The 23,440-nt window shown below is 39.1% G+C and overlaps 1 protein-coding gene across 1 annotated transcript in view; it reads right to left on the minus strand.

Annotated features, from left to right (window-relative positions):
- Positions 1-23,440, minus strand: part of LOC146560997 (protocadherin-15-like) — a 170,716-nt gene that overhangs the window by 39,590 nt on the left and 107,686 nt on the right. Inside the window, exons 20-24 of the mRNA XM_085296662.1 lie at positions 23,042-23,347; positions 21,058-21,270; positions 17,994-18,110; positions 14,462-14,602; positions 13,021-13,133 (exon numbers count right to left, since the gene is read on the minus strand). Of these exons, the coding sequence (XP_085152788.1) occupies positions 13,021-13,133; positions 14,462-14,602; positions 17,994-18,110; positions 21,058-21,270; positions 23,042-23,347 (890 nt within the window). The remainder of the gene's footprint in view (positions 1-13,020; positions 13,134-14,461; positions 14,603-17,993; positions 18,111-21,057; positions 21,271-23,041; positions 23,348-23,440) is intronic.

Genomic DNA, 23,440 nt, shown 5'->3' on the forward strand with positions numbered 1-23,440 from the left:
TATTTCAAAGTTATCTTTTTTGGCAAGACTCAATTCTCTTCCTAGAATACACAATATAATACAACCAATGTGAAGAAAAAAAAAGATCCAAAAAGCCCACAATAAAAGCACAGCATAAGCTGTAATTCTGTCTGTTGAAAGTACACATTAAGTAGCATTAACAAATCAAATAGATACAGAATACATCTACTCCTTAAGAGCCCTCTACACTCAACAAAAATATAAAATTGACATTTCAACTGCTTTACTGCCTTCTGCTGTTACATATACAGAAAATGGAAATCACAAAATATGATGCATGAGTTTGCTTTGAGCAAAGTAGGAGTGCGGAAACTTATATGTGTAAGCGAGAGCCTATTTTCAAGCAATATAGAGCTAGAAACCCCCCCCCAATATATTATTAGATTAACCAGAGAGTCAAAGGCATTATTTCAACCGAGAAACAACACTGTGCAATGATTCAGACATACTGTGGCAGCTCGAATCTGAAGGCAGATAATAGATATTACTATAACCAGATAGCATCAGATAGCATTAGAGACAAATGGAAATACCTTATAGCTAAAAACCTTTAGAAGTTTAAAAAATAGCAGGTGGTAAAGACAGCAGATATTACAGCTATGCTTATGAAAATGGAAGTGCACATTTACATCAAGACTAGAGTGGTGAAATGCAACAGCCTGATCATTTTTAGCACCTGCTGTAAGATCATTGCTGTATCTCATGCTCCTAATCATTCCTTTCTTCTTCTTGCACTATTTATTGTGGCGACCCTTTCATAAATGTGAATTGATTGAGCTAATAAAAGAAAACACTCATTTAAAGTAACATAAAGCAAGTTCTGACTGCTTAGAGGGTGAAGTGTAGATTCCAGAAAGAAAAAAAAACCTTATTGTGTAAGCTGTCTGCTGGAAATGACTGCCTTTGGAGTTGTATAGGCTACTTTACAAGTAAGCAAACAGAAGAACAAAGAACATACTGATTGCCACTTTAAATGTACAATCATGCCATCTTTATATTATGATGGTAAAAGTAGATTGTAACCATCTAATGATGTTGCTGCAATCTGTGTTATTAACAATTAATTTTACAATAACAATCAGTTTTGACAAGAAAACACTTTCTTCATTTTTTTGAGAAAGACGAGGCCAACACAGTTGTAATGTGAGAAAATGTCTGGGTCACGTCCTTCTGCAAATTGCATCTGAATAAAATAAAGTGCCTCTGTTAATGTACAGCACTCTAGTTTAAACTCTTAACAGCTGAAGTGCAATAACCTTTTGCCAAGTATTGTTCAACTTCTATACTGTGGCAACATATTATGTTTTTGTTTTAATTATACATCTTATTTAGCAATCACTATAGTTCAAGCTATTTCACCATTTTTGAGACAATATTGTTACATTACATGTTCATCTAAAAGTGTAATTTGGCACTTTTCAATTTATGGCTCGAGTGCAAATATCTCCCTCGAGGTTGCCAGCACTGCACAGGCAATGTGACATACTTGCAAGCTTTCAAATACAATATTATCATTAATGTAGAGCAGTTCAAAAAGACACATGTTTTTCTTGAAACGATCAAGGCTTCCCCATATTCCTAAGTTTGTGTACAATTGAAAAATCCATTACCCACGCCAGCAAAGTCTCTCTCAGCTGTATACCAAATGTAATGCAGGCAGATATTAACAAGCAATGTTTATGAACGTGTGACTCACAGTTACCACTAGGTTCTTGGAAAAAAGAGAATCTAACAAACAACTAATAAACTTCTTAGAAATCTGACACTCCTGGCATGAAGTGATGCTTAACTATGTGTTTTCAAATTATAGCATCCTGTTCTATAAAATGAGAGAACAATGTTTACAGCTTTTTCTGATCATGCTCCTCCCTGTGCTGTACTACGAGGGACTTATCCACCAGACGAAGAATTTCATTTGTATTCACAGCAGCCTTTTTTTCTTCGTTCCACAAGAAAGAAAAGCGGCTTTAATATGAAAAATATGAAAATACGAAAAACACTGGCAAAGCTGGCAAATTAACATTTACTGTGCAGCCAGACGCTGTTTGCCAGGTTAGCCATGTCAGCCCACAGGACATCACTTCACATATCATCCACCGGGTTATTTCGCATACAAGAGGAGCAAGCAATGTTTGGATGCTGGCGGATGACTGTGTTGTCCAAACTAAGGCCAGCTTTTTGAGGCTTGCAATGTGATACCACAAGGTGCCATGAGGGCACTGCTGCCCTTCTGCATGTTTTACACTCAAATTAGCCACTCTACTACATCAACACCTGGAGGTTTTACTCACAGAAAGAGATTAGTACTACTCTACCTAGCAGAATAGAGAAAAGGCAGCATACAAACTCTGTTGGGCTGGTCAGCACAAACTATAAAGACCCCTTTTTAATGTTGTGTGTGAGGGTCCAGTCACATGTCTGAAGTCGGCACATGAGAAGATAAAAATACTTTGCTTTAATACTGGACACCATGACCTGATGTGGTATTGAAAAGGAGACAGCCAGCTGGGATTTACTTGCCTAAAAAACTGTAAAAACTGAACTGAGTTCGTATTGGTTGGAAGCATTATGGGAATCTTGTGAGCCCAAATTCACTCAAGCAAGAAGGACACAGATGTCTTTTTCAGAAATACTTTATATAGCAATGAAGATATAAAGAAGAACAATGTGAGTTCTTATTTCTTTATACTGAATTAGCATGTCCTAAAATATTGTGATACATGGGGGGAGCTCAAAACTAAAGTCAGATATGATATTAAATATGAATTCTGTTCATATTTGATATGTGAGTCATGGCATAAACTAAGAGACTATTATAGTTCATGTTCTGCCAAACTGCAAAACACTTTCTTCCCCCAAGCCGTCAGACTCCTGAACACTCAGTGACTGGACTGAGACACACACACACACACACACCTTCATACACATCACTGCCTCAAGCACTTATCTACACAATCTCATACACAGACACACATGCATACCTTCATACATCAAGTTACTTTTTGCACAACTCACTGTCATTGTTGCACTTTTCTATTGCACTGTTGTGTCTGTATTGTTCTGTTCTGTCTGGTGTTGCACTTTGTTTTTTGCAATTTTTGCACACTTGCACTTTATGTAGTCCTGTGTTGATTGACTGTTATATGTTATATGTACTGTAGCACCATTTTAGGAACATTGTCTTGCTTCACTGTGTACTGTACCACTTCACGCGATTGAAATGACAATAAAGCCACTTGACTTGATTTATCATTGGGCTGCACATGGCCGACTGAAAACTTCATCTATCAAACGCAAACAACGTTTCTACACATAATTGCTCTATATTGTTATTGAGTCTTATTTGGAAAGTTAGTGTGAGCCTATAATAGTTATCATACTGCTGTCTTTCCCAGCTCTCAGCATGGACCTTTATGTGATATTTGGGATTTGTGTGGTGAATGAGACGTGTCTGTTAGACAGCCAAGTGATGCCTGCCTGTTTAGCAGAGACAAGTGAAAGGTCAGTGTGTTTCTAGTGTTTAGATGTTTAAGGCTCAGGGCACCAGACTCAAACTTGTGGCTAAAAATCAATCATGCCCTTCAGCAGCATGAAAGAGCTCCCCAACTTACAGCTGTGATTCAGGAGGAGGAAGAAAGGATAGCAGAAAAGCATGACAAATAGATGGAAAAAGAGAGGGCTTTTTCCCCTTCTTTAAATGTAGGTTTTCAGAGAGGCATAGTGGCGGTTGTGTGGGTGAGCATGCTGTACGGTTTACAACTAACCCTTTAAATGCTTGGCAATAACGATAGCTGAGTAGGCTGTGAACACCTCTATCACTTGTATAAATGTCTGGCAAAACAACAGTCCCAAGAAGGCTGCCAATAAAAGTGATGTATGCTATGAAAGCCTGTCATCTGACTAATTATTTAAGAATTACAACCTTGTCTGAAATGAAAATGTGATTTGGATTGGTTCTGTCTAAAAATGATAAAAGCAGTTTTCCACCTGATGTCAGGAACAGTTGATGGAGGATATGTAGTTGAGTAGCATCTTCCTGTTTAGTTATCTAAAATGAGCAGTAATAGTTTTGTGGAGTACATCCTTATATAGGCTAACTCAGTGTTTTTTGATTAGTAGCAAATGGCTGTGGAGTCCAGCATGACTGGTATTTCAAACTACAGGGTATCTTGCAAGTTGAGGCATAGTGTAGCCATTTATGAATCAGATTACTGAGAACATTAAATGAGTCACTGTGGTCAGAGGGCATCTATAGGGAATTTATGCAGTGCTGTGGTCTATAAATATAACAAAACTGCAGACTAAAATACTACAGTATTACACGCTATAAACTATTACCACTGACATTCACATTAAGGACCAGAGTAACAACGTCTAATGAAGAAACAGGGAAAAGTTATGTTTCAAAGCTGTACAAAGTTGTTTGTAAAGGACTGTGCTTAAGCCTTGAGCCATAGCTAAATTCTTTATATTTTGCTAGAAAAATGGAAAATAGGTGTAGTGAATTATTGAAATCTGTTCAAACATACATGAGAATACTGTATATAAAAGAAAGACAGGGTTTGAAGAACTAATGAGCTTGAAAGTCAATATTTGGTATGAACACCATCATTGTTCGACACACCCTGAATTCTCTTAGGTGGGCTTTCTTTTTATTTCTTAGATAAGTCTTCAGAAATAGTTCTCCGGGTTTCTTGAAAAACACATTCAAAGCTCTTCTTTGGATGCTGGAGGCGTTTTATTCTGTTCTCTCTCAAGACTGGTTCAATAATCTTGAGGTCCATGGTCTGACGGGAGGCAATCCATGACTGATAGTGTTCCATTATGTGTTTTTCTATCCAGGTATGCTTTTACTACATGGGCAGTGTGTTTCAAATCATTGTCATTGTGAAAAATGAAGCCGTTGCCAATCAGAGGTTTTCCAGATTGTATGATACGGTGGATTCAACGCTAAAGATAGTTTTCTGCATTAAAAATTCCAGCAATTTTGACAAGACCCCCCACATTACTAGGGATGGGTACTGGTATCCGGTGCCATGATGGCACCGGTTCTGACATAAATGGTAGTAACCAGACCAAAAAGCAGCGCACATTTCGGTGCTTTATTTCGGTGCTTTTTTTTCCTGAGATGTGATACGTATCACATGTGATACGTATCACATCTCAGCTAGATTCTAGCCAATCATTTTACGTTTCCGAGGATAGTAGGCGGGCCCAGGTTCTTTTAGAGCAGAGCTACAGATTAAAAATGCCCAAGGCGAAGCGGTCAAAAGTCTGGCTGTACTTCATAGCAAAATACGCAAACTCAGCAGCCTGCAACAAGTGCTTTAACAGTAGCACCCCCAGGCTTCTACCTTTCTACCTTTAAAACCCGGAGAGCAGCCAAATGGCTGGTAGGCTTTTAGCTAAGCTTTAGCTTCAGCCAAGTGGAAGCTAAATTGGCTAGTCATTCATATGTATATTAGGTTGTTACCTGGGAATTCTGGAGGGAGGGGAGTGGGGGTTTGAGTGGATTGAGGAATTTCCCTGCGAATCTTGTTGACTGTGCCGAGGATGGTGGTTTTCCGTCTAAGAAGTTTTTGCGCAAGTGAAAGCGATGTGAAAAAATTGTCCGTGGTAACATTTCTGCCCTTGTCTAGGAATGGTTCCATCAGCCTCATTACTACATTTTCAGAAAGTCTCTCCCCAGTGGGACGATTGGGGTCCTTGCCAAGATATGGGAAGACATTGCAAATGTACTTGGATTTTAGGTCGCAAGCCACCCAAAACTTGATCCCAAACTTGTCAGGTTTACTTGCAATATACTGCAGGAAACAGCACCGAGTCTTTGATGGGAAAAGCTGTTCATCAACGGTCATATGTAGACCAGGGTTGTAGCACGTGATGCAGTTGGTGACAAATGATCCCCACACACTGGAAATTGCAGCGAACTTATCAGTCTTTGCTCGATCACTGTGGGTGGACTTGTCATCAAAGCGTAGGTGTTGCATGATGTCTTGGAAGCGGTTTCGTGCCATAGTTCCAATTATCTGTGGGTTTCCCAGGTTTGCTGACCAGCAGTCATTTAGAGATGGAACCCTGTTAACCCCCCGCAAGATGACAATTGCAATAAATGCCATTAGTTCAGGGAGGTCCATGAACCAATGAACATGCTCCATGCACCACTCAGCAGGCCATTTGTAAATATGTGTACAAATGGTTGGTTTTTTGTACTGTTTTTATCAATAAATCTCAGCAACAAAGGACATACACCCATGTGTGTTGATTTCTCCCTAAGATGGCAAACTGAAACACTCCAAGTTGGTGACTTTTGGAGATTTATTTCCCTGGATGATTGAGAATGCATCAAGATGAAACACAAAAGGAAGTTCACAGCTTTTAGCAGCTCCCCCACCCCCTCAATCACACACCCCCACTCCCCTCCCTCCAGAATTCCCAGGTAACAACCTAATATACATATGAATGACTAGCCAATTTAGCTTCCACTTGGCTGAAGCTAAAGCTTAGCTAAAAGCCTACCAGCCATTTGGCTGCTCTCCGGGTTTTAAAGGTAGAAAAGCCAAATGGCTGCTCTCCGGGAGTTTAAGTTAAGCTGATACTGGAGGTAACACCTCGAATCTGATGAAACACTTGGCGACGCATAGCGTTTTTTTAAAAGCCGAGAAATGCGCCGTATTTGATAGCTTGCTGCGAGACCTCACACCGAGCACATGTACTGCGGGTGTGGTGCCTGTTATCGGACCTGGAGTTAGCAACATCCCCCAAAAACCCGAAGAGTAGAGTCCTGGCCCGTAGCCCTGCCAGAAATGATGACGGATGATGATGGCAGCAGCAGCCGTTCTTCTCTGCGTGAGTAGCTTAATGTTGTTCGTGTGTAATTTACGTTGAGTAGGTTAACCGCGTTATTACATTAATGCATGTAAGGTGAACTAGCAAACACCATCATAGCTACATGCAGCTGTCTTCTTGTTTGATGGCAGATACTCCCTTCACCCTGGCCAAAAAGGCTAAAATGACCAAAGAAAAAGTGGAAAACAGTTAAACATGAGAGGTTTTAGGACACAGTTTGCGTTTTTTCCATTGTTTAAGCACTGCTTCCATCCAAGAGTGATACCATATATGCCCTATAGCTGCAGAAAAGGCTAACATTGATATCTTTTTACAAAAAAAACAGCTGAACATTAGAGGTTTTTGGACCAATTTTGTGTTCTCCATTCTTTAAGCACCGGTTTGAGCACCGTTTAAGCACCGGCACCGTTTCAAAAGTATCAGTTTGGTACTGGTATCGGATAAAACCTAAACGATACCCATCCCTACACATTACTGGCATAAATTCAGCCCCAGGTAACAACAGAGCTTCCACTATGTTTTACAGACAGCTGTAGACATTCACTGTTGTATCTCTCTCCTGAACTCCTGTGTGTATGCTGATGACACTGAACTAGAAATTACAAATTTAGATTCATCACTGCATAAGAACTGCTGCCTCTGACTATCTCTCTAAGGGCTTATGTTATTTGGCACCCTGTTTTGTTTCCTTGACAGTAGATGGATCAACCGAAGGACCAGTCTCAGGTGTCTCAGGTCCAGTAGTACAGTAACAATCAATGTTTCCCTTTATTTCTTAAAGACACGGCGTTCATCTGCTGTTGTTAGTTCCTTTTAGGCCTAATGCTGCTTCTTGTCCTCTACAACGCACAGCATGCTGAGATATGCCAAGTTGTCAGCTAACAGCTCTTTGACAGTCACCTAGTATAGGTACTTGGTATTTGGGAAATACCTAGTATAGCATTTTATGCCAGTTTGACAGGCATAAAGAACTATTTAATTCCTGCCAAACTAGGTAGTCTTTGCCATTTTCACGGGTTCAACTAGAGAAATAGGAGCATATTGTGTGGTTTTGTGACAAGCTGCTGGTGACAATGTGCCTAAAATTTCTTTTCCTACATTCCCTGGGTCAGCCCTTAACTTTGGTGCCTTTAGTCAGCTTGAATGATTCACAGGTCAGTGTTTAGTAGCTTAAATAACAAAAATTCCCTGAAAATATTCAGGTACTGGACTGAAACTTTTTGAAAATCAACTATAAAAGGAAAAGTACAACAACAGTAACTTTATATAAGGTTGAGTGTTTAAAAGTGTTTTTACGTTCATTTACATTATGCAAATAAAGGATATGCACACATGTAAATTTAGCATACTGCCACTTTGTGTAATGGTTTAATTACTTGAGGTGGGAATGTGGGTGCAAGCACAAGCAGTGACACTATGTTGTTTATTGTGATAATGTTGACACTCTTCATTGTGCTAGCATTAAAAATAAGAGCATTGCTTGATGATGTGCTGTAGTGCTCTCACCAAGATTACTAAACTATTTATTGACAGGTATTGCATAACGGCCACATGATATTCTTTCCATTTAGTAAAAAAGGCCAACTATTGCAATCTCCTGGAAAGTGTGCAGGTAGAATGAAATGTATATCATTTATGATAGTTATTTTTCTGAAACAACACAAAGTAGAAGGAAAATACTCTGTATAAAACTGAATATTTGCTAGAAAAACACAATTATTTCCAGAGACATGTGCTTAAAATAACACCTGGAAACAAATAGCATTACATGTTTAGTAATGCAACATATATGCAATGAGCATTTAGTTATAATGAGCACATAACTTACACCAAAGTGACAGCTGACATTTACAGAAATACATCCCTTTGCTGAGGAGAAAATGAAGAACTATAAAATGAGGAGAGACGCAAAGGGAAGAGAAAGTGAGAAAGAAACGGACAGAGATATAAGCTGAGAAGAAAAATTCGGGGGATGTGCGAGCTCGGCAAGGTAGGGGGGAGGGAGGAGGATGAAGTGGAGGAGAGCAAAATGACATACTCAGAAGCAGTGAGGCAAAAGTCTCATGTGATCTAGAGTAGATTTAGAAGGTGAAGTGCCGTGGGGGAGATAAGCAGCACGGGAAACTGCTCAGATCACAGGTTTGTAACATAGGGCCAGAGATGTAGCCTCAGTACAAGAAGGAGGATTCACATAGTGGGTCCATGTTAGATAGCAGCTTAGCCCTCCTCTCTAGTCACACACACAGAGAGAGAAAAAATATATTCAGTAAATATTCAGTTGCTTCCCATATGCCCAGTGCTAAAGACTTCCCTAAAGGGTTGTGTGCGTGAGTTCCATTTAAAGGAGCCATTCACTCTGATTTAATGATAGAGCTCCAGAAAAATCTTTATCACCCAAAAAACCTGAGCAAAATCATTGTCTGCTCATTCACATTGATATAATTAATCTCTTCACAATCTTTCACATAAAAACACACTGGAAAGCCTTAAATGAATAGAGAATTAGTTCAAGCATATAATATATTTAAACAGTGTCAAATACTCATCCTGTTGCCTTGAAAAACTAAAGCATAGTAATTACATCATTCCAGTTGCTGAATCAACATGTCAGCAAGGAACTGATGTCTGACAGTTCAGAAGGCAAAAAGAAGAGAAAATCTGCTGTGTGTGATTGAGAAGAGAAAGTGAGGATGAGAAGGGAAAAAGATAAAGTTTAATATACAATCTCAGTTCCAATAACTTTGAGATTCTGTGTAGAATGTCAAAATCTTATAAAAACCATATTTTAAAAATAGCCATTTGACACGTTTTACTATTTTATGAAAAATATTGACTCATTTTTAAATTGATGGCAAGCAATATGTCTCAAAAAGGAGCAAAAAAAAAGCCTGAAAAAGTCAGTTGTACTAATGAAAACAGGTGGAGGAACATTTTTGAACCAAACAGGTTAATTAGCACAAGATCAGTAACATGACTGGGTAGAAAAAGAACATCCTAAAGAGGCAGAGTTTCTCTAATATGAAGATGGACAGAGGTTCATCATCTGCAAAGAACTTCATACACAAATTGTGGAGAATAATGTTTCTCAACATGACATTGTGAAAACTAGAATATCTCATCATCTACAGGGCATAATATGATCATTTAAAATGAAAACAAATCATTGAAAACGTACAATTTTGTCACAGAAATCACTGCATGGGATCAGGAAAACTTCCACAAATTCTTATTTGTGAACTCCATTTATCATGCTATTCCCAGTTACAGGTTAAAGCTCTCTCATGAAAAGAAGAAGCCATGTGTAAACATGGTCCAGAAACATCATCCTCTCTGGGCCAAAGCTCATTTAAATGGGAATGAGGCAAAATGGAAACTGGTCTCTGGTCAAACGAATCACAACTTTTTTTTTTTTTTTTTAAAACACTGATGCCGAAGGAACCATGTGGCTTGTTATTAGCTCTCAGATCAAAAGCCCACAACTCTATGTGGGTGGACCAGTGCTTATGGAATTGGCAGCTTGCACATCTGGAAAGGCATGATCAGTGCTGAAAGGTACACACAAGTTATAGAGCAGCACATGTTCCCACTCAGCATCCAGCAAGACCTTCGGGGATAGTCTTACATATTTCAATAAGAAAACACTAAACTGCGTACTGCGTCGAGAAAATGGCTTCATAGTAGATATAGGTTTAAGTAAATATTGAGATAATGCTTTTATCTACATTTCAGACAGACAAAAACAACAAGATGTTTATCTAAACTCTTCTGAAAAGCAAGTGGTAACATGCCGCTAAAGCAGCAACTACGGCATAAGCCATTTATTTTATCCAGCATTGACTGGGAGCTTCTCATTTCCCTCTGACAGATGGAGGAGACCAACCATAAAGCAGTAGAAAAAAATCATTAAGTCAGCCAAAGCCCTGCAGAGTTGTTTTAATTGTGTGCTTTGGTGCTGTAGGCATAGCTCACCTGATTGCTGCTATAACTAACTGCCTTCACAGAGACAGACGAGATCTTCAGTGGACATCTAGAAAGTGATTTGTGTTCAGAAGGTTCCTTGGGGGGGGAGGACAATGTGGAGAGACAGAGTGACTGGGAATGAGGAGACAGATCATTGCGAGTGAGCAGATTGGATACTCTTCACTGGAGAGAACCTTGTCCAGCAGGAGAGGCTCAAGCACCTGGCTAATGCTTTCACGGCTCATAATTTACAGCAGGCCTTCCACTGCGTTTGGTTAGCATTGTTAATGTGAAACCCTACAGAGGTCTATGCCTGTGGTCTCAACCTTCTGAGTGTGCTTCAGACATACCACTTATTCAAAGCATTAATCAATAGCCTTTTAACAGCTATGTTGCTGTGCCTGTGTATCAATCATTGAATAAAGCTGAGCAACGGAGGAACGTGAGCACACACACAAAGTGCTGGATTATAAACCATCAGGGAATTATTTATTTGGTGTGCACACACTGAACCATATGAGGAATGCACATATACACACACTCTACCAGGTACAAATTACCAAAGGTGAGATAGGCTGAAAGACAAAGCCAGGCACAAACAATGAAATAAAACCTAAAGTGCTGCGTTGACAGGTTGGTGAGGACTTACTTTTCCCTGTCTTATGCATAAAGGCCTACCGAACTCTGTTGCAGAAGACAGTCTTGCCAACACTCCCTAGTCTAACTGACATAGAAGCTAGTAAATCAATCCACTTAAAACAAGCTTTACTTTAAGCTCCTAATGACCGCAATGTGCCACGTAACTATGCCATCAGACCTTAACGCTTCACAGTCTGAATGCTGCAGAACTTGACCTACAGCGGCAAAAAAATAAATAAATAAAAAAAAACAAAAAAAACAACCGTTAACACTAGTTTGCCCTCATCAAAGAATACTTTTCTCAGCAGTGTCAGCTGGCAGGTTAATAATCCATGTTTATTTTGAATTATAGTTTAATTCTAATTACATTTATATAATTCAATTATGTATGACTTCTTGGCCTCCTTCTGAGTCAGAGTATTATCAGCCCACCCAACCTTGTAGATGAGCATGTCTATAGAGGGTATATTGTATGCGAATCCACTAGTCATCTTAGGCCACTGTAGATTATGTCTTCTCATCTTGCATCTTCCTCTGCAAGTTTAACAGTCTAAGTGGTTGATCTTGTCAAAAGAGACTCTTAATAAACTCAGAGGAAAGCCCTGTTTCTCCCACAGACAGACACAAATGTGATTTACAGCAGCGATGATATGCAGCATCTGCCCTGCAGCTCTAATATATATTGATACATAAAACTCAGTGATCAGTCAAGCACAGAGAAGAGCATCATGGAGCTGGGAGATGCCGTATTAGAAATGATACCTCTTTGCAGAATATTCATGACATGAGAACAATAACGCAAACGGATCTCCTTAGCTTTTATATCCCCGGGAGAGCGCTTAGATCAGCGGGCCAAATGCTCCTGGTGCGACCTAGATCTCGGCTCAAGACCAGAGGTGACCAGGCATTCACCGCTGTCGCACCCTACCTCTGGAATAACCTCCCTCTAGCTATTCGGGCGTCTGATTCAATTCAATCTTTTAAATCTCGATTAAAAACGTATTTGTTTAGCCTTGCTTTCCCCGCCTCCTAGAGCCCGCATTTTTGGTGTACTGTAAGTTATCTTTTTCGCTTTATTAATATTTATAATGTTTTAACTTTCAGCCTTTCGGGTTGTGCCTACTATGCCTGGTGTATTATTGGTTAGTTATGTGACCCGCCTGTTAGTATATTTTATTTGTATTTGTATTTATTATTGCTCTAACTCGTTCTGTGAAGCACTTTGGCATACCTGTGGTTTTTTAAATGTGCTATATAAATAAAATTGTCATGTATTGTAAAGCCATCATTAACACAGTTATAAATGTTCATGAAATTGTGACCTCAAACCCTTTGTGCATATCACCAACTGCTTAAATATTGATCAGAATATTGGGGAAGATGAATGTGATGTGACCACAGACACAAATGTGTCTTCAGGTGTTCTTGTCCACTTTCTCCAGCGTTTTACACCTATTGCCCCTGTCTGGCACTACAGCCTAAACTGCTCTTTGGTGTGTGAAGTTACAGGTTGGAGGCAGCTACATCAACAGCCGTGTCAAGGAGACTTACGTGTACTCTTCCTGGGTGAAGATTGGGATGCGAGAAGGCTGAAGGACTGTGATCTCCACCAAAGTGCTGTTAGACATCACTGGCTCCCCATTGTCATAGGCTATCACAAAGAGCTGCAGTGGAGCAAGAGAAAACATGTGAACAAAAGACACATGCAAATGCAAGCACTAAATTAATACATTTTTTTAGCCTCAACGTCTGCTCTCTGCACAAATAATTCCTTTTTTGGGGATTGCCAGTCATTTTTGCAAACATGTTCGGCATCCTAATAAAGACACAACGGCAAATCTGCTGTGGCGAGCAGGCTGCAAAGCTCCCAGAGAGTGAGAATGAACGTATTGATCTACATTCATAGACTGTGGAGAAAGGAGCTCGGGGAAGGGGGGGAAGGGAGGGTGGGGCTGAAAGAGAATGAACATAAAAATGTTGTTTCTTTTAAAAAAAAAAAAAAGAAAAAAAAAGAGTGTAAGTAAAAGAAAAAAAAGACAGATTAGGGCACAATATGCTGCAGCGCATGCTCAAGTGTTCACACCCACAAGCCTATGTAAAGTCACTGGAAATTGTTAAAAATAGCTCTATGTAAAATGCCTGGGAGGGGATTTGTTTTATCTAGAAAACTCTATATTATTTGTCACAGAGACAAGTTAGTTAAAATCAAAACGTTATTTGATTTTAAAGTATCATTTTAAAAAAAGACTACACACATTTCTAACCCACTAAAATTTAGTGGAACTTGTATCACTTTAAAACAAGTCAGACAGACAAAAGACAGCACTATGACTATGATGATTTTATCATTATACCATTATAATCAATTGTCAGTTCCACTGCTGCAATCACGTCATGATTACATGTTATATCACGTCATTACTAACTCGACGTGTCAAATTATTGTGAATTTTTTAAGCCAATAAATATCTTTTTAAATAGATTTTATGGCTTTTTTATCAGCCAAATAAAGTGCTACTTTATTGAGTAGAGTATTAAAGCAGAATTATGTCAGTCATGAATTACAATCACTGGCTATTTCCCCAGTTATATACTGTCCTGTAATAATCAGGCTTTCAGCACCGCCACTGTATCTTATATCATATTTCTCACAATCACTCAGCTGATAATCATAACTAAACACCGTTTACTGCCACTAGCACACCGGTTGTCTTATGTGCTATAAACTACTCAACCACAACATTTAAGGCACTGACAGGTAAGGTAAATAGCAGTGGTCATCCTGTTAAAATGAAACCTTGGGTCCAGGCATTCATACAGATGTCACAATAACACATACCACCCACCCAAACATAATTCAGCTTTAACTCCTTTAAAAGCTTAAACAGCACATCTTTTTTTCTGCCTCATCTCTGCAACCATTAAGTGACACTGACACTTTAAGCAAAGGGACCTCATCACCACCTCTGCTGACATAATGGCTGTCACTCACGTTAAAGGTGACACTGGGCTCTTCATTGAGGTTGACCTTAGTGATAATTCTTCCCGTTTCTGCTTCCACATCAAAAATACTCCCACTGTATGGCGATCTGTTCAGATCCACTCTGTAGCGAACCAAACTGGCCGGAGTACCCTGGAGGAAGGAGAAAGAAGAGCACGAACAATATCAATGCAATAACAATCCACTTATCTGGACCCCACATTTTACATATTCAAATGAAAAGAAAGATGATGAAAACAGAGTACTTCAGGGTAATCTGATACAAAATGCAGTCAGGTCATAAAGGACTAGTAAAAGTACTTGCTTAGCAACACGACTCATAAATGTTATATTTTGTTATTTTATTATGCAACAGAACTGCAGTGGCTTATGTTTAAAAAAAATTGCTATAATAGTTCTAATATAATAGTTCTTGTCAATTTTAAGAACTGAGAGCTTTTCCTCATAATTTGGTTCTCATCAGATACTCCTAAATAAAATCATTGTTATTCATTGGCTCAAATCTAGTAATCTAATTGGAAATAATATTAAGAAAAATTCATAAATTCATCTTTTTAGTCTCCAAGGTAACACACTTTGCATTCATTAATGCCAGCCTGGACTTTAATATGAACCTCTGATTAACATTAACCACGGTTGCTGATTACTAATCATCTCTATAGCTTATCTTATTCTAGTTCCCTCCCTGTGGACCTAAAACTGAGTCTGATTTTTAATAATCTTCTTGAAGCTTTCCTTCTTTGGCTGAACAGCTTTTGCTCCTCGAGGACTGGGTAAAACCTGGAACTAGAGAGAGGTAAAGCTTGTAGTAGCAGTGTATCTCTTGGGAGGCTTACTAACAAAAATGTGTCTCCTAGAGGTTACAAAACCATCTGAGTGAATTCACTAAGGGGATAAAACAAAATCCAATCTCTAAAAGCTCTTCAGATTGTTTTCTGACATTTAATTGAAAAGATGTCAGACCAGGACCACCAATTACGGAAAAAAATATCCCCCACTAACTTCAGTAGTAAGACCTCTGCAGTGATGGCAGCAGCTTTGCTCTGGTATTGCCAATATCTGTTTTTTGTGCCCATAATTTCTCATTTGAAGTGTCTAAGTTAATATCAAGACCATATTGTTATAAATAAACAGAAATAAAAAAAAATAAGACCATAATGCTAAATAAAGAAATAAATAGGAATAAAAATAAAAACCCAGACAGCAAAACTATTCACTGGAAAAGAGTGCTTTTCTTTATATCCTCATATTCCTCGAGAAACTAGAAATTAAAAGCAATTGGTGCTCCACATAACTCAGGAGAGATGTACAAAAATATGTAAGCTGTTGAGTGTTGTTACAGGAATATTTGTCCTTGTCTGCCGTGTCCACAGAAACGTTCAGCTGCACAACCACTTGGTCTTGTATGACATTCTACACATGGGATATGAATTTTTTATAGACACCGCCTGAGTGAACTCACTGTCGTTAACATTGCAAACAGGCGCCCAAAATGTCATGCATGACAAGCAATGCTCAAATGCAGTAAGAGAGGGGGGGGGGAAAACAAAGATCACCCTCACTGTTTAACAAGTGAAGAAAATGCAATTAAAAATAAGATGTGTGGGTGTTTATTTCTAATTCTCTTCAACATAAAAATAGCAAATTCATTAAAACTGATCAATCTCAGAAGCCCTGAGAGGCACTGAACAATGCTTCAGAGACAGCCAACACAAAAGCAAGCCTTGATCCGAGAGTGTAATAAAGTCAACACGTCAATACGACTTATTTTGTTGGTTTTGGGAAATTACAAATGACTCATTTGACTTGTAAGTGACTAGAAGGTTACTGAGGAAATGGGAATCGCTAAAAGAAGAAAACTGCCTCTGCCGTGATCAACCCAATCACAGAAGAAAAAAAACAACAGACTCAAAAATAACAGACTGTTTAAATCTTCCCCTGAAGAATAAAAGGTTTATACTGGAACATTTGTCTCCATGGTGATCTCCTCTCTCGTTCAGGGTGATATTAACATTGACGTTATGGGGTTGAGTGGTGTGCAGAAAATGCAGTTACTTTTTAAAACCCATTAGTATCACTTCTGCTAAGGTGCAGGTGGACAGGTATTATGCTAGCTTTACAACAAAGTACAAAATGTCCTCTACAAAAATAATTAAAAAAAGAAAACCTCATTCAGGAGAAATGCATTAAAACCTTCACAAAACACACTCATTACTTACATGTGTCAGATTGACATGACAATTCTGTTTCTTTATTATGCTGGCAGGGTTTTGCTAGCCTGCTTAACAGAGAGGGACATTTGTTGGCATGTTTAGAAATCACTAGACTCTTTCCACCTAACAGGTGTGTCCATGACAGAAACTGGGTTAGTCAGCCCTTGTTAGTAAACCAACACTTCTTTCTGTTAAAATATTTTCCCATGTCACTCCATGACTTTGTGGGAAGATATGGATGATTTCCAAACTGTGTTTTAGTGCTGCTAGATCTTTGTCAGTTAAAATAGTGACCATGAAAGAAAAAAACAAGACTTCATTTTACAAATGATGATACACAGGGTTTGGATTTTAGGAGTTCACTATCAACTATCTGATGGACAGGTGTACCTCCTGAGAGACAGAAACCCAGGATGTGGGAGTGTTTTCTCTGGGAGGAAAGGTAAGATGTGCAATCTGTGACATTCTTGAGATGCTCAACCACCTACAGCTGGCACTGACAGGAATCAGTATCTCTGTGCTTACATGCTGCAGAGAGAATGCAAGATTCTTCAGACCTGGTGAGATCCGACCAGCGGCTGTGCTATTAATAAGAAGCATCAAGTTTGCTTTCCAAAAAACATCCAGAGCTGGACACGACTAGCACATGGCGAGGAGGTCGCTAGGAAATTCAGATTTCTATTTTTGACTCTGAAAGTTTTTAAAGATAAATCAATAATCAAATTTGATCACTGAAGTAATTTGATAATGTTGCTTTAAATATAAAAATCACACATAAAAGCCAAGAGGAATAAACCAGTGCAGTCGAGAACACTGCTGGGTGACCAAGTCCAATAAAATATGAAGATTTTCTCAGCTAAATAATACTAAGACAAGAATTCATAAAAACTGTACTATCTACACATTTCCAGTCTCCCCCGGTTGTCACAATTTCTTTTCTGCATGGAGTAATGTTCCTTGGATTTCAGACTATATTAAGACAGCTCCCAACAGATCCTGCTCAGATAGTGAGGCAAAGAAGTTTGAGGAAATCTGACACTCTGAGGCGAGTGAATGACTCATACAAATGGAGATGCACACCTTGCAGTTAGAGTTGGTTTGGAATAAACTTTCACACAGCACTGCAATTCTAATAAGAGCACTGAGGTCCTGAAAACATCTTTTAAATGCATCATGTGAAATGACATTCTGACAGACACATGTAGGTCTGAAATCATCAATCAAAGCCCCCCACCCCCCTTTCATCTCTTTCTCCACTGTTGCATATCTTAATCATAACATGTGCACAGCATTTTTCAAACAGTACTCACTGGTGGGTCTTGGTCCTCAGCATAAACTGTGGTAATGACTGTTCCTTTCTCTGCATTGGGTGCCACCATGCCTTTATACAGGTCTTGCTTAAAAATGGGGGAGAAATTATTCATGTCCTGAAATGAAACACAGATCAGTTAATATCTTAGTGCCATTGTTTACCTAAACATTGCAGTTCATATGTTCATATGTCCACTCTTGAGGGAAACCTCATAGAAGTGGTGCATACGTATAAATATCTTGGCTTTTTAATTGATGATTCTCTGACCTTTAAACCTCACATAGACAATCTTGTGAAAAAACTCAAACTAAAATTGGGATTTTTCTTTCGAAACAAATTTTGCTTTTCTTTTGAGACAAAAAAGCGTCTTGTAAATGCTACATTTTTATCTGTTTTAGATTATGGTGATCTGCTGTACATGAATGCTTCCGCCCAGTGTCTTCATAAGATTGACTCAGTTTATCATGCCTCCTTACGGTTTATTACAAACTGTAGGGCCTTGACCCATTGTTGTGATCTGTACGCTCGAGTGGGATGGCCTTCGTTGTCCTCCAGGAGGTTTGCTCACTGGTGCATCTTTATTTATAAGGCCCTGCTTGGACAAATGCCCACCTACATTTGCGATCTGCTCACACGGAGAAGTACTGTTTCTTACAGCCTGCGTTCAAGCGATCTTTTATTGCTCAATGTTCCATTTGCCAGAACTGAACTGGGAAAGAGGGCTTTTACTTATGCTGCCCCTTTCACATGGAACATGATGCAAAAAGACTGGAAGATAGCAGATCTTATTTCATTAAATGCTTTTAAGTCCAGATTGAGAGAGCCAGAGAAAAATGTTTTTAAAATGTAATTGTTATTTATAATATGTATGTAACTTTGTAATTTCAACGTGTTGTCGCCTCTTGGCCAGGACTCCCTTGCAAAAGAGGTTTTTAATCTCAATGGGACTTTTCCTGGTTAAATAAAGGTTAATAATAAAAAAGCACATCAGGTATCAGTAAAAAAAAACAAAAAACGTATTTTTACTTCATGTATTAATAGAGTAAGGCAGAAGGGAATAGAAAGGGTCAAATGAATTCAGCAATATTCTATCACCACTATGTTTTCTAATGCTGTTTGCATGGTGAATTAATAATATGTTTGGAAGCAGTTTGGAAGGCAAAAGAAACTAACTCTAACTAATTAATGAAATAGCCACTACCTTTGTTAGATAACATTACAGGACCTGCTAACAGTGGATAGGTACAAAACATTTACTGTCACTAGCAAATGATGAGAATAACAGATGATGGCAAAATTTAGTTTAATAACAATAATATTTAATCAGATCATTATGTAAATGTGTATGTGTATGCTGAGCTTTCAGGCTAGTATCTGTGTTCCAACATTTAGAAATTTTAAAAAAAGAAAACTGTTTTATCAGCATTCAGTTATTAATTGCTCCCTAGAACACGTGAGAGTGTCATCATAACAGCACAGCTTTAATCACCTTCTCCTAGTTAACAATGCACAGCAAAGCTCTACTATGTTTGAGTCTGCAAAGAAAGAAAATCTTGTCAACTATGCAAACCTTGCTTTGCTGTGTGAAAATGAAAAACTCAGTAAGCCATTCACATTTCTCTCAGGAATAGCTTAACTCTATTATAACTACTGGAGCCTGATGTTTCCTTCTCCTGAATTTTCTCTTTACTTTCCTCTGTTTTGGCTGAGCCATGGGCAACAGTATGTGTTCTATAAGCTCAGTGGTGGAGAGCAGTCTCCCTTTGATCTATACACAGGTTTAGTGTTTCCTAGCAGAAAATCTATGATACAGCCCTTGCTTTGAACAACAAAGTCTGATCCTTGTGCTGCAAGTGTTCACAAGGAAGCCGTGTCTGCACATATGTATGTGCTACATGTACGTGTAGAGTACATGCGACACTTTTGCCACACACACGCATACAAACACGTGCATTTATGAAGTTAAAAACAAAAGGAAAAACTTTGGGAGACTCAAAACAGCAGCACAAGGAAAGCAGTTAATCCATCACAGCAAAGTATATGATAAAGGAGGCAATAACAAAACAATACAAGGGAAAAAATCAAACATAGATGACTTCAAATAACTCTCCGGGTGTGTTACACGGGGAAGGAAGTAAAATCAGTGGAATCAACTCTATCTCCATCCCTAGTTCCCTGGAAGCCTGTATGAATCCATTAGACTCATTCTAACTCATATCCGCCATTTGAAATAGCAGTCGCTGCTTTGATATCAGTAGCTGTGCAATGTTTATCCTATCAAACACCATTCCTGGGTGACAGCAAAAAGAATGCAACAAAGCTTTTCCTTATCAGAGGACAAAGTCACTCTACAGGTTGGCAGACCATGTGGTGAGCCTGCTGGATAGGCACTTGCTTTCATTCTGTGGAATATCAAAAGCTTAACTCTACAGACTTGGAGACAGTCACTGTGGGTGGACCGAATTCATACACAGAGATAAATGTGAACACATTTTGAAGAATACCTCAGAGTTAAAACGCACGACCATTAACACACGCATACACACATGAACAGTATCACAATACAAGGTGTCTAATCCTTTCGTTGGGATTCAGCTGTTAATCTCTTGAAAGGCTGGGAAGGGAACACAAGCTCCTGAAAAACCTGACATAATTGCTGTCACAAAGTTAATGAGTCATTCAAGTCAGGGATAGCACTGTGTGCCAGACAGAAACACATATCCATCAATTCTTTTTTTTCCCCTTCCGGTGATGCTGAGAGGACGAGCAGGTCAGGAGGCCAAAACGTGGTTTACAAAGGGAATACAGTCGCGTTTGCAATAAATGGCATTAAATTGAATTTAACATCACAAAGCAGTGCAGGTACAATACTGTAATGTGTCTCTATTCTCCAATCCCCTTTTGAATTGTGGCTTATGCAAGCTATTACTAATGTAAAACTATGCTAACAATTCACTACATATTCACTGCCAGTGCTGCACATCCGGAGGGACAGTGCGGGAAGATGAAAGGAGAATAACACACAGGAGGGTTTAGTAGACAAGTTATCTGGAGGCTCCTACCATGATGTGGACTGTGACAGTAGCTTGCCCAGGAGGCATGACCCCTCCTTGGTTTACAGCTTCTACCTGGAATGTGTAAGAAGCCAGGGAATCGAAGTCCAGGGTCTGCAGTACAGCTAACACCCCTGTTACAGGGTTCAGGGAAAACAGCTGCCTGGCTGATTCAGTCTTGATCCGATAAGTGACATTGGAGAAGAGATCTAAGTCTACCGCCTAGGAGGAGAAGGAGGAAAGGAAAGCATTAACACTGGAGAAAGTAAGGTGATGAAAGAGGAGAGAGGACGAGCCTAACATTATAATTTCAAAATCAGAACCTTTCATATAAGCTGGTAAGCATAGGCCATAGACAACGAATGGTGATGCCCCTTTTTTTTTTACAGTGTAGGAGCTACTTGGATCAGTCATTAATCAGACACTGATTAAATTAAATCACTATGGAGAACTCATTGCATTAAATCACAAATTGCAAAGTAGAGCGATGGCTGCTTCAATAGGAGATATATTAGATGCAGCATAATGCAGGACATGTTTTTGGGGGATTCATTAGCCACTTACGCAGTATTTCACTCATAAGCAAAAAGAAGACTTAAGAGTTATTACATTTGTTAAGTAAGAGTAAACACAAAGCGCAGCTGAGGCGAACGGAAATCTTTGAGTATTAAGACCATGAATGTTTGTGACCTTGTTTCTCCTGTGCTTCCTGTTTTTCACAAAAGCAACAAAATGCCAACGCTGAGAGGAAGAGAAGAGTTGACATAAGGACACATTTTGCATTTAATGTTAAGGAAAAACTTTACACTTTATATTTATTATTTCTAGCATAACCTTATGATATTTAGTCAACTAAAACTAATACAATTCAGATGCCATATATTATGACTAAAACTAAATCAAAATTTGCCGTGAAATGAACTCTTGTTACTCTCATAGCATTGCTAACACCCTCAGAGCTGACAGAATTGAGAGTCCCAAGTGTGGTCTGCACTTAAACATGCTCATCTGCACGAAAACACTAACACACACACACACACACACACACACACACTAAAGTAAGTTTAACTGTGGAAATACAACATTTAAGATTATTGCTAAAGGGCCAATGTCTTGAAAATCTGAAAAACAAAAATTCCTTTATGAACACCTTCAAAGTTGATAGGTTGCATCCTCAGGGGAAGACAGACATATGCACTGAGGAACCCACATACATAGCTATCTGATACAATATAGTTTATCTTAGTCACTTTTTCTTTCTTTTTGTGTGAGATTAAAAAAAAAACTAAGACAGACTCTGTTCTGTTCTATCTCACCTGTGCTATTTAGGTATTTTGCCAACCACCCTGGTGCGCTCAGAGTTAATGTGTCGTCTAGGAGATTAATGGTGTCACAGTGCCACTGTCACTCACACCCTTCGACCTCGGCCCCCACCTGCCCTTCTTCTCCCCCTCCCCCTCAAGCTTTATCCCCGTCTGGGAGATGTCACTCACAATATCCCAGCAATTACTCGCCCCTCTGCTCGCGTTTGCTCCTCGTGCACCGGGTTTTTCGACACTACACTTCGGCGCAAACAAATGCACTGCTGTTTGACAGGGTTGAAGCGATGCCAAAGACAGATTACACCAATTGAAAAAAAAAAAAAGAAAACGTTTTTCTCAATTTCTTTCACAACAAACAATAAACATTCTATTAACATTGGTTGTGAAGGATCAAAAAACAATTCTCTTCTGAAGCCAACGATTTGAGGATGTTTTCAGTTTTATTCTAAAAAAAAAAAAGCGCAGAGAGCTGTCACCGCACTGCATAAAAGATTATGTATGTTGCTGGCTGCATAATTGCCTCTGTCTGGAAGCATTTGACATTTTAAACTGCTAAATTGCGAGCTCTTGAAGTTAAAAGATTCCAAAAGCCTTTTTAACACAAACACCTGTACCATACATCAGGGGAAAGGAGACATTTAGTGAAAATCGCTTGGACATCAAGTTCTTACACTTAGCTGCAGGACTACAGTTCCCACAGGGCTGTTCTCAGGCACATTCACCACATAAGTCTGCTGGGAGAACACCGGGCTGTTGTCATCGATATCCGTGACCTGGACTGAGACAGTGAAAGAGGTCCGTCGCGGGTCTACTGCCTCATCCGAGGCTTCAACCACCAAGTCATACTGACTTCTTGACTCCCGATCAAGTGGCACTCGTGTGTAGATGCTTCCATTAGCGCTTATTGTAAACAAGTCGGGATGATTCACGATCCGGTAGCGCACCTGGCCATTAGCGCCTGCATCTGGATCTGTGGCCTGGGAAAAAAATAAAATGATCAGAGGGCTCAGTTATGGGAAGATTAATGCTTATCTTTGTTTATTCAGTGCAGAAATGCAGAGAATCATAAT

This window comes from Mchenga conophoros, linkage group LG13, assembly GCF_057382185.1.
Source record: "Mchenga conophoros isolate Kocher_MC1m ecotype Shallow Benthic linkage group LG13, M_conophoros_male_GT1.1, whole genome shotgun sequence".
Classification (NCBI taxonomy): Eukaryota; Metazoa; Chordata; class Actinopteri; order Cichliformes; family Cichlidae; genus Mchenga; species Mchenga conophoros.